Source organism: Haemaphysalis longicornis, unplaced genomic scaffold, assembly GCF_048455015.1.
Source record: "Haemaphysalis longicornis isolate Haplotype H1 unplaced genomic scaffold, Haemaphysalis longicornis Haplotype H1 scaffold_6, whole genome shotgun sequence".
NCBI classification, from domain to species: Eukaryota; Metazoa; Arthropoda; class Arachnida; order Ixodida; family Ixodidae; genus Haemaphysalis; species Haemaphysalis longicornis.
Window position 1 is genome coordinate 34,119,076 of NW_027526407.1, and position 12,479 is coordinate 34,131,554.

Genomic DNA, 12,479 nt, shown 5'->3' on the forward strand with positions numbered 1-12,479 from the left:
AAAAAGCACTTTAATTTGCTATCTTTCTTTGTTGTGTTTGGATGTTCCCAAATCGACATCACGTGAATTTCTGAAATGACGATAATTAGCAACCTTATAAACAATAACTACAACGACCCAATAAAAATTTGCCTATTGACGATTGAGCTCTGATGCAGAGGAAGCATATTGTGCTTCTATACTCATTCCTGATGACAAAATTACCTGGGACGGTAAAAAGTTCAAAATACCCTCTCCAAGCTGTCGCTGTCATTTTGGCAGTCAAAACTTTAGTATGAATACAATATTTTTGTTCGTATTATCTGTAGTTTCAAGCAACCTATTCAGCAAAAACTGCTGCCATGAAGCCTAACTGGTTTTTTTTTCTGTAAACCCTTCCTTTACCATTGAATTATCTCAATGTATTAGACGGGAGAACCGCGTAAAAAAATTTACAGTGCCATCCCTGTCTTTAAAAGTGGATGAACAGATGAAGTGTTTGAGCTAAGAACATACTGAGTAGCGCAAAGAAATACACAAATGAAAGACGACACGGCACACGCACTACACTTCCATCTGTTTATTACCGAAGATAGCATCGTACATCTATAACTGCATCCACACATGCCCAATGGACGCTCCATGAATTATTATCAAAATAATTTATCTAAAACCACATCTCAGCGTTGAACAGTATAACTGAAGTATCCATATTCACTCTGTCCTCTTCAATCTTATACGATGTGCCTGCAGCAGGTCAAGGGCCTTCTGATTTCTTCTTTTTCCCAGGGTTTTGGTCTAAGAAAATCCTGCACACTTTCCTGCACACTTCATGCAGGAAAGACAATGCGTTGTGAAATGCGCGTCATTGTTAGACTCTAAATTAACCACTCAGGAACTGCAGCGCCTTTCCCATGTCCTCTTTGTTGTGTGTGCTTCTCGGCGCTACTCAGTATGCTCTTAGACCAAAAACCAACATGCCCAGCACCAAGTTCTCCTGAATTGTTAGAGGCTTCGTTGATGTGGGCGCCTTCCGAGGAATGGACGAAACAGAACAAAGTTTATCGTTTGCTATTCAGCGGACTATTTAGTTAAACAAATGAATGAAACTTGAAAGGTCTATTTTTTCATTGTACAAACACGTGCTTGTGTGTTTAACTCCCGTCGAAGCCGTGTTTGACAGCAGAGAAGGTTTTCATAATTTTTACTTCACAATAAACTACATTAGTGTGACACGAAAGGAAACTGATCCAAATGTAATGTTGTGTTAACAGCTAATTGTTATATAATTTGTTTCGGGAGTTTTGTTGAAAACAAAAGTTACAGCCGTTTTCTGTAGCCACACTCTCAGATAATGAATGGCAGCCTACCATTGTCCCTGAAGAAGAAAATGTATGACAGCTGCATCTTACCGGTACTCACCTACGGGGCAGAAACTTGGAGGCTCACAAAGAGGGTTCAACTTAAATCGCGAATCACTCAGCGGGCAATGCAGGTGAAGATAATAAGTGTAACATTAAGGGACAAGAAGAGAGCGGAGTGGGTCAGGGAACAAACGCGTGTTAAGGACATCTTAGTAGAAATTAGGAAGAACAAATGGACGTGGGCAGGGCATCTAATGTGAAGGCAAGATAACTGTTGGTCATCAAAGGTAACAGAGTGGATCCCAAGAGAAGGCAAGCGTTTCAGGGGGCGTAAGAAAGTGAGATGCACAGATGAGATCAAGAAGTTTGCGGGGATAAATTGGCGCAGTTAGCACAGGACCGGGGTAATTGGAGATTAAATGGGAGAGGCCTTTGCCCTGCAGTGGGCGTAGATAGGCTGGTGATGATTATGAAGACTCTCTCCGTAGTTGGCCATATAGTAAGTAAAAGACGGGCATTCTGTAGCGTTAACAACCTCAGTCAATCTATTTAGGAAATTTAAATAAAAGTACTCATTAATAATTACTTATAATGATTAAATAAAACTCAGCCTCATGATGAAGTGATTTTAGCGGCTAATTTCAGCGTCATTTTTTTAAGAAACGGATATAATGTTGGACACTAGAGACCATCCCTCAGAAAACTGGCTTTCCCGTCAAGTTTGTGTACTCGATTTCTTGTTGATGCAAGGATTTCTCGTCAGAACATTGCCCATACAGGTCCTGTGTATAAATTTTGGGCTTCCTTCTCATAGTCTGGAAGCCACTCTAAGAAGAATTTAGGACTTGGTGGAAACTTTGGTGAAGAAAATATTGCTTACCATAAAAATCTGCGTAGAGTGTAGCGGATAATTTTGACTTTTTCCGCATTTCTCTGTTCTCGAAAGATGAGTAGAAAAGAAGTTGCGACACTAGAAGATTATCAGTTCGAAATCGCCTTTCGTTGAGTAAACACGCGTAATTGCGAATGATTTAACCGCAGTGAAGCAGACATAAATCATGGAACATCAACATACGTAATGTTGACGTTTATTTTTTCATTACACATTTTAATATTATGTGGCGTAGAGGCATCTATACAGAAAAAGTAAATAAACGAGAAGCAAGGGGCCAAGTTGCAGCTGACTCGGTCCTTTGTCCCACGCATTCTGCCGGTAAAAGACAGAAGCTAGGGTGTTTGCACAAACCCAAATAAAAATCCTGGTATTCGCATCTCCCAAAGATTACAAAAAAGAACATGGTATCCAAAATAAAACTCAGTGTATACTAAGCATGTTTTGTAACTTGAAAGATTACACAAAAAACACAGATGACGCTCGCTTTCTTGAGAGAAAAAGGTGCACCCATCAAATCTGTACATTATGCCCTCTTTTTTATTTTATTTCTAGAAAAAAAACGTACGTTTCAGCTTGTCTTTTGTATTAGTTATACCCGTTTTGGCTTTATTTTCGCATGTATTCAGCCGCGAGCAATGCGCAAGGTGCTGCAATCCACACACTCAGCATTTTTGTGTCATTTAATGCTACATTCTCCGGAGCCTGGTAAAATTTTATGAAGCAAATGTTTTGAATTCAGCCAGGTTATACTTTGGATATTTAAGCACCACCTAAATGTAGAAATATCACTTGATAACGTGCCATTGGGCCTACACACTGCCACCGCCAGATGGTACGCCTGACCAGACGAAAAAATATGCTTCCCATGCTATTTATTCGGTGTGAAAAAGTTTTTCTCAGTTAAGCAACATTTGAAAGCAGCCTGTATCATTTGAAATGATAGGTTTGGAGAGAAAAATCTCTTCAAAACAATCGTTTTTTTTTTCGTTGCATCCACAAAATGATTCAGCGAGGCAAAACTAAGCACCCTTGTGCCAACGGTCATGCCCACCTAAATAATGAAGTGAACCATTCTCTAGGCGGGTGAATCATACCCACATGAACAAAGAAATGTGCATGTAAATTTCAGCATGTGAGTAAATCACACATTACATATTTCATTATTTTGAACATTCCTGCTTTTACAATATGAGAATATGGCTGCCGCCACTTCACAAAAGCCAAACTAAGATTTTGCCTGAAACTAACACATCGCATATTTATATTCTTGCAACTCATCATCTGATTTTCCTGCTATCACTTACTCCCAGCAGATATCAATTGAGGTACATGTAATGTTTTACGGATCAGTGCACATACGGTTCTCTGCGGCAGTTATGTGCTCTCCAAGTTTAGTTCTAGCTAGGATGTAGGAATACAAAATTGCTATTTTTTATGCGTGAGTTAACTAAAAGCTGTTAGCAGGGTTGCACCTCTGAGCATAAGGTTGATAGGGTTAAAACTGTCAAAGTGGTCTCTGCTTTTGGCTTGCGACGCCAAGACGAGATGCGTTTGTACCGTTCCTATGGCAGGATTATTGAAACAGTTAGGGCTGTCGCATACATTGTACTTTACCAAAAAAGTTTAGCTGAAAGTCAACAGACAGTTTTAATAGCTGAAACCATATATGTCCTATGGAGACAATAACCTGTGGTGAGCGCATACGATGGATAGATAAATCCACTTTTAGGCAACTGGCACCGCAGCAGGTACGGGACTTCAACCTAGTAAGCCATTTACTTAGTCGCTAGTTTCGTCGAACAAACTAAGCAAGGCTTTCAAGGCTCCCTTTAGAAAATCTCAAATGCTAAGTTGGAGCGGAAAGCATTTCTTGTGCGTTTTATTTCGCCGCTTGGACTTCTTTTGCGGACATTTAAATGTTGGAAAGACCACCGATTGTAGAAATCAAGAGAAAAGAAGCGCGCCACTCTGCTAGCGTCACATCACATTATTTGAGAATGTTGTGAATATAATGATAACGAAAACTGAGCTCGCCTTTCATGGCTTCATAGCGCCATGGGAGAAGGCTGCACCGAAGAAGGAGACTGAAGTGTACTGAGAAAGTTTCCAAGCAGAGAAACGTTCATAAAATAATTTAAAAACAACCTACTTTGGCTTTTACTGATGATCCAACTTTCCTTAATGGCGTTCTGGGAGGGTGTTGTCTCCTTTCAGTATGACTGCATTTTTGCGTGCAGGGTATCTGCTTGCGTTTATATCGGCTGATTATCGGCATTTAGGCATCAACTGTACCTTAAAAACTGCCCTGATGAAGTTCGATTGTCTGCAAAACTTTTTTTTAATTGAAGTGAGCACCTGGATAAAATGTACGAGCTTCCTGCATTTTCAAAATACCATAGAAGTTTAGCGGCTTGTTGGAACGTTCATATCTAATTATAAGGATCCAAGAAGGGGGCACAAGTAAATGGTTTACAAGCATTTGCGACCTCGTCAGGATGCGATGGGCCAAATTCAGTTCTAGAATAAAAGAAAATATTGCTACCGAACCCAGTTTTATACGAAATACGAACGATGGGCCATAGCCGTTTAAAAAAAACTTTTTCCTTCATACTTTATTGAGAGAACCGTGAAACTAAAGAAGCATTAGTAATCCCATTTTCGAGAGCGAGAACACAAGCATGTACAGAAGCGAGGAGCTTAGAAGGGGTGCACAGGTATTAAGGAATTCCTCGCACGATTATATCTCTCGTAAGATATTATATCCCAGTATTAAAATATTATAATATTATATTATATACCAAGTATTATAAACACTTCCAGCAATTCTATTGTGTTCATTGCTTTTTGAAGGTATTTATAATTTCTCCACAGGAATTATAAACACAATCTAAAAGCGGATAGAGCCATGGCCTTTGCTGCATAGACTCTCAAAGTGCCCACAGCCTGGAAACGCGCCGAAATAATTCTCACTCACGGGGAGGGAGATAACAAAGTCCTTAAGAATTACGGACCCCCCAGCCTACTCACAGTTGTATTGAAGCTGTCTACAAAAGTAACAGTTAACTCCATAAATGACAGCCTAGATCCCAACAACCTAGACAACAAACTGAGTTAAGGAATGATAGTCTACAACGGGTCATATTTATGTCATTAATTAAGTGATAGAGAATGCGGAGACTAAACTGACATCTTTAAATGGCCCTTATAGACTACTGAAAAGGCTTTGATTTAGTACACACCGTAGCAATGCTGGAAGAATAAGAGGAAAGGGGAATAAAGGAGACCTAGATAAGACTGATAGATGACATTTATGAGGAATGCGGCGGCAGGATAACCCTCCACAAGCAAGCGATAAATTTCCTAATTCAAAACGGCGTATGACAGAGAAACGCCATCTCACTGAAACTATTAACAGCATGCCTGGAAAAGGTATTCAGGAAGCTTGATAGGGAAAACATGCGATTACAGATAAGCGGCGAATACTTGATACACTTGAGGTTTGCAAACGACATATTCTTGCTAAGTGAGTCTGCGACCACTTGCAAAAATGCTTGAAGAGCTACATTTAAAAGGAATGCCAGGCCGTAGGGCTACAAAAATATGAATAAATATAAAGAGAGGACGAATAATTACGCATAAAGCACCCTTTTAGCGAAACGTAGCGAAACGCTAAAAGTGAAAGAGTATATCTATCTAGGACAGGCTGAAAGAGCTGATCCTAATCAGAAGAGAGAAATTCTTCGAACAGTAGGTGTGGGGTGGAGTGCTTTCGGAAAACGCACCCAAATAATGAAAAGTAAGATACCTCTACACTCAAAAGAAGAATGTACAATCAACGCAACCCGCCGGTGGTGACATGTGGAGCAAAAACTTGGCGCCTTACTAAACCCCCGGAAAACAAACGTAGCTCACCTGAGTGGTTTGTGGAACGAATAATGATAGGAGTAACACTTGGGGACAAAAAACGAGCTTCGTGGATGAGGAAGCAAAATAAAGTAGAGGTTATCATAGTTCAAGTGACGAAAAAAAGTGGCTAGGGCTGGCCGTGTAATTAGAAGAAATGATAACTGGTGCAACACAAGGGTAGTAACAGAGTGGATATCGAGAAATTAGACTAGAGAAAGGAATGCGAATAACTCGATGGAGGGACGAATTACGGACATTTGGGGGAACAGAATGTAATCGAGTAGCACAGAACACGAGTGGTTAGAGGTCACTGTGAGGGGCCTTCGTCCCGCAGTCGACCAGTGCAGGGCTGTTGGTGATATAATTCATGCATAATGTCATGTAATTGCTCCCAATACACTGCCGTCTGAGAATAAAGCGGTCTACCACTGTGCCTGATCTGGGTCTCATAACCTAAATAAACCAATCAAGCAAACCTGCGAACAAGAAATACGCCTGCAATATTCATGATACCATGACTAGGCTAGCATTGTGTCCTCGTTTAATAAATTTTATGCTTGAGATGTTCGATGTTCTAAGTCACAGTGGGTGTTTATAAGCCCGTTTGGCTTACTCGTTTACGGGTAAATTCTTTCCTTTTTTATTCATTAGCTGCTGCTGTCACCAAACCAAAGGCGCCCGAACCGGAAGATTCAAGTGAAGACGATCCTAAAACAAGCAATGGCGCAAGCTCCAATGCAAGTGGAAGCCCAAAAGAAGGTCTTGGCAATGGTGCGGTCACTCGATCAGGTCTTCCAGGTGACCGTGGAGGAGCCGGCCGGGCCAGCAAGGGTGCTGGTGGTAGCAGTAGCAGTGCTGCCGGTGGCATAACCACCGCAGGCTCCGGCAGTCGGCCTACTGGAGGCGACGCCAGTCCAGGTAGAAAGAAACTTATGACGTGTTCAACAATTAGGCGCTTATAAATACGGATATCCTTTAGTAGCTGGGTTAATACAGTGTAATGTGATTATGAGCAGAAGGCAGCAACGATAACTTCGTCAAAGGACAATTCTTTACGGCTGATGTAGTTTGGGTTCTGGGAAAGGTATTTTAGTTGGAGCCACTACCAATTTGATGTAATGGCAGACTACTTATTCGAATTGCTCTGCGCACGTACTTGTTCACGCCAGCCGAACAGTGCTATTTTGGCGGTGGAAAATGTAAATTATGACAAAGCATAAGATAATAACTTAGAGCATTAATTACTTCAGCAGGTTGACAAATGGGCCGACAAAAAGGAATCCTGAGTACTGCTCGCTAGTAGCGCCATCCAACTAAATGACCATGCGGTGACCCTGATGCAGCTATAAATTGTGACAGACAAGTGTCGCCACTGCTATAATAGTTTATGCCAACGCAAAAGGGAAATGATAATTACGGCATGTAGTTTTAATGCAAGAACGGCAAATGGAGAACCAAACAAAATGAGAGAGATCGCACTTCTCTGACTGCTGCATTGCACATGGCGTGCGCGTCTTGTTGGAACCGAAGTTGTGGAATGGTGGCACAGTGCATATGCTTGGGCTAAGCAGATCGGGCGATTCAGTAGATGCCATTAGCTAACCCGATAGAGACACATGGCTTTGTAGCAGTTGCGCCAATGTCGCCGCAATCTAGTAACCATCGTCCAAGGTTCACCCACTCACCCTCTTTATCATTCTCATCTAGCACGAGTATTCCTAAGGCTATCACGCAGCTGTTAATCTCCATGATTGTGGAAGCTTCGCAAACGAACTTCATTTACTGGTTTCCTACACCAATATTAAATATCACTTAGGCACACGAACACTATGCTGTAAAGTTGAGGATGGTACGGCAGTATTCTTCACATAGAAAAAGTTTCCCTTACATCACAACGTATCTTGCTGCTATTGAGATTTTTCTATCATATGAATTTTCCTGTGTCACTAGAAATTTGTTTTAGGTATAGCGGGCGGAGAAATAGCTCAGGAAGCCTTTTTAAGCTTACAAAAACGGTCTTTTAAAACTGTTGTAATTTGTTTTGAGTAATGATAATAGAGTACGAAAAATTCTTCATTACTTACTACCTAGTGGCAGCTGTACAATATTTGTTTTTATTGGGGGTGTACCCTTCTTTATTTGGCCACTTTACGAAATGTTTGTTACGGACATAGAAACAAAAAGCAGGTGTTATAAATTAATAACTCTTTCATGTGGTTCCTTCTTCTACCATTACGCTTCTACCCCATTGTTCGGAAATAAAAGGATGAGGAATACACACTACCTATTTCATAGAGTTCATTGTTAGTAGGGAAGAACAACATCGGAGATACTCTTAACAATCTCGATGACTCGAGACGTAAGCATGCGCGTTGGCGGGCGAATCTACATCTCTGAAGCGTATGCTCGACTGACCGACTCACTGATTGGCTGATTAACTCACTCACTCACTCACTCACTCACTCACTCACTCACTCACTCACTCACTCACTCACTCACTCACTCACTCACTCACTCACTCACTCACTCACTCACTCACTCACTCACTCACTCACTCACTCACTCACTCACTCACTCACTCACTCACTCACTCACTCAAATGTTCCAAGAGCCAGAACACATTATTCTTGTGTTTCAAAAAACACAGGCTTTACGCAACCGCGTTGCATCAAAATGATAATACGTTTCGCCATGAAAGGGTGGTGGCATCGTCAGTAACCAACTGTCCCGTAAGAGACCAAAACAACCTATTATCAAGTGCACCGTGAATATCTGGTAGGAGTACGCGATTAACAGTGCGCGCCGTTGGGTCACGGCAAATAAATCATGAGTCCATAGATATTAAGAGGACCCAACGCTGTCCATTACTGTTCACTCACTCACTCACTCATTTACTAATTCATCAATGTCAAGCTAAAACTAATAATCTTTTCATTAAAATTTCGGAGTCCTAGTTTTTATAAATTACGCCGCTGGCAAGGCGAAGGAGAAAGTCTTCTTTCACAAAGTCTTGATAATCTCGCTAGCGTGTGAGCTATCGAACTGGTTTGACGGTAATGATGAAACTGTACAATTTTTCACAAAGACAATTTGGATATATTGAAAGGAAGAACAGATAATGAAAACTTCTTAAAAACACGTACTTCCCTACATCTAATTAAAGGTTCTACGCATGGAGGTACATTAGGGCGAAACAGTGGTAATACTTTTAAAACTCTCATTTAATTGAGAAGAGTTACAACATTGATACCCATAAAGCGATATCTCTTTTTCAGACGCGCCCTGCACATCAGAAACATGACCCGCACCATATTCGTGTAGTGACGACACGTTTATGTACTCTTTTTTTCCCGTTGCAATAGGCGAGTGTAATAAACTGCACTCGGTGATAACAAGCACTGACTATTTATCTCATTTCAACCAAATGCTATATTCTTCAGTGCAGAAATAACATTTATTGTTGCGGGAACCGAACACGCGCACGTGTAGCATTTCTAGCTCTCAGATCGTCTCGTTTTTGAGTATTTTTTGTTGCTGTACTTTGTAGTAGCACTATTCTTACGTGTTTGATCTACTTGTTTGATCTACGTGCCGCGCTCTAAGTGATAGAGTTTTACAAGCATTACCGCTATTTCGGCCTAATGTACCTCTATGCGCGGAATCTTGACTTGGAAGTAGGTTTTTTAGGAAGTTCTCATTATCCATTCTGCCTTTGAATTTATCCGATTTGTTTTTGCGAAAAAATGTTCCGCATACAAAATGAGATAAAAAACGAATTGAAGGATTGTGCCTCAAAACGGGGCTAAACGGTGCGCGGGATTTTGGAAATTATACCCATAACGCAATGAATATACATACAGGTGATATGAACTTCCGGATAAAGGGCCGGGCCTAGGGAATTAACACTTTGTGTGAACATTGCCGTATTCTGTATGATCTAAATCAGGCTGAATGAATTTGAAAATTAAACCACTAAAACATTTAAAGCCCTTAAATTCTACTTGTGAACAATTACCACTTTCATCCCAAGACCATTTCAGCAGTTGTCCTGGTTTTAGTTTCTAAAAATAACTATTTTGAATGTTTAGAAGCTCTTGCACAATGTTTTCTCTTACCCAAAACACGAAGGCCCTAACCAACCTTAGGCGTAAATTACGTGTTTAAGGGATTTCTTAACAAATGTTCGCCTCCTAAATATTCCGTGTGTGTTTGCTTAAAAACTCACCCACCCACCGCCAGCATTATCCAAGAAGCAATTATGAAATTTTTCTTTAAAAACCTGCAAAACGAAAAGGGGGTTGCTCACTTTACACCCCTCACAAAGTATAAATCGCTAAGATGTGATACCCATACTAGCCGGGAGCGATAGACGCGGAGGTTTGAAATTTTGGTAGGGCCTTGCAATCAAGGTTTAAGCTGATTTAGTTTTAAATATTTTATAGAGAAGTAAAGGAGTCAATGAAGCAGGTGACGATTACTGTACTCCCTGGCGAAATTCATGCGCATTGCGAACTGGAGTTTTCTCGGTCATGGCGCATAGTAGCGCGTTGGAACACGTGACAATGTGATCAGCGAACCCATGACGTCGCGCGCTACTCTGCCGTTAACCCCCAGAGCGCCGCCGCCGCTGGCGAGCATGTTGTTTCAAATCGTGTTTGAACCTCCCGCGGAAATGTCCCGTCGTTTGGATGAGCCACAAACGGAGGCTTCTACTCTTGGAGAAAGTGTGAGGAACGGGCAGTCAGCCGTGGCGACACGCTGGTGGATGACTCCATAGCAGCGCGTGCCGCCTTCCGCTCACAGTTTTGCCGGGTTTCTCCCTCCGTTTTTTTTTGCCTCGGGTGTGTCATTACAGCGCCGCCACCGCCATCAAACCACTGTACCGGGCGCCAAGGTTCTGTTACTGACAAAATACCGCTTCTGCTTGATACCCTGCAAAGGTAGAAAAGCGGCAGAGTTGGACCGCCTTTCCCCCCCATAAAACCACCACTCCTTGCCCCTTTGGCACAATTCCCTTCTCCGCACAACTGGCTAATACAATAATACAAAAAAGACTTTTTAATTCAATTTTAAAGTGTTCGCTTAGCTCGTGTGCCATCTGTAGGCAATGCGCGCGCGTTTTGTTTAAACGTACCCGGAGTAGCTCATTTTGTCTTAATAAAATGAACTGAAAGTTATCCATGTACCTCAAACGACAAATTTTTCCGGTAGCCATGCAGTCGGTCGAGCACAAGAACGTCGCGCTGAACTATGCTCTAATTAGTTTAGTGCTGAATTTCCCGCTGAAGTAATTATGACAAAGAACAAATAATCCAGCATTAATTATACCCGTTGGAACCTTAACCTAGCCGGGCAGCGCCGAGTACTACCACTAGCTGCGTAAGAGCTATGGAGGAGTATTAATTCGTTAGAAAGGAGATTTGTATTTCACAATTTCAGCTAACTAACCGAGAAACTCAGTATGAGTGGAGCTATTTCCACTGCAAGAGTAGATGGGCTTAAAAGAAGGAACACCGAAGTGTCGCCGCGAGAGAAACTTTTCCCCAAATAAAGCAGGACGTTTCAGCAGATTCCGCTCGGCGATACAGATCTGCAGCAGTAACTATATTGCTGCTTTTTGACACATTTCTTGGGTATATGCAGAATTTTAACTGTAGCATTTATAATAAATAAATTTCATAGATGCTGCATCCACGCGATTCATGCGCCCGGTTCTGGCCTCAGTAGCAGTCTGCCAATCGCGATTTACAAGTCTGGACGCTTTTGCAAGCTCATAAATGCCAACTGCGAGTCGAATATGGACGTTACAACGAAGATAGGGTAGGTTCTGCTTCTTCATGTGCTAAAAATGTTATTTGCTCAGTTTTCTAGTTACTACGTAGGACTACGTTTGCAAAAGCAGCCTTTCCTTCATCATTTTCTTGACCTATTTGTGTCTTTTGTTTTCACTATTAGGTGATGTTGCCACAGAACAAAAGTCACAAGCACCGAAGACCTCAAGTGAACAGGTCGCTCCAAAAAAACTTGGTAGAGACGCTCATAAATATCATAGCCCCACAGCAGTTACAGATAAAGTTTCTGGTGGAGATTCTAGTAATTCCCCCGGAAAAGAAGTTTCAGCGAATGGAAAATCAGAGTCTGGGACAGGCGCCAACAAAGAGGATTCCAGACGGAATTTACGAGATGGTGGTACTGGTCGCCGTAACAGCAGTTCACCTGCTATCAGCGTCAACGGGAGTGGCAGCGGTAGCCGCCACGGTGCGAAGAACTCCGGTCCAGGTAACAAAAACGAGTCCCACGTCCTTCCAGAAAGCCTTCAGCAATGTGTAACCTCC

General features: G+C 41.7%; 1 protein-coding gene across 1 annotated transcript in view; it reads left to right on the forward strand.

Annotated features, from left to right (window-relative positions):
• The first annotated feature begins 5,654 nt into the window (after positions 1–5,654).
• Positions 5,655–12,479, forward strand: part of LOC144142962 (uncharacterized) — a 47,925-nt gene continuing 41,100 nt past the window's right edge. The window contains exons 1-3 of the mRNA XM_077674790.1: positions 5,655–5,667; positions 6,796–7,062; positions 12,100–12,423. Of these exons, the coding sequence (XP_077530916.1) occupies positions 5,655–5,667; positions 6,796–7,062; positions 12,100–12,423 (604 nt within the window). The remainder of the gene's footprint in view (positions 5,668–6,795; positions 7,063–12,099; positions 12,424–12,479) is intronic.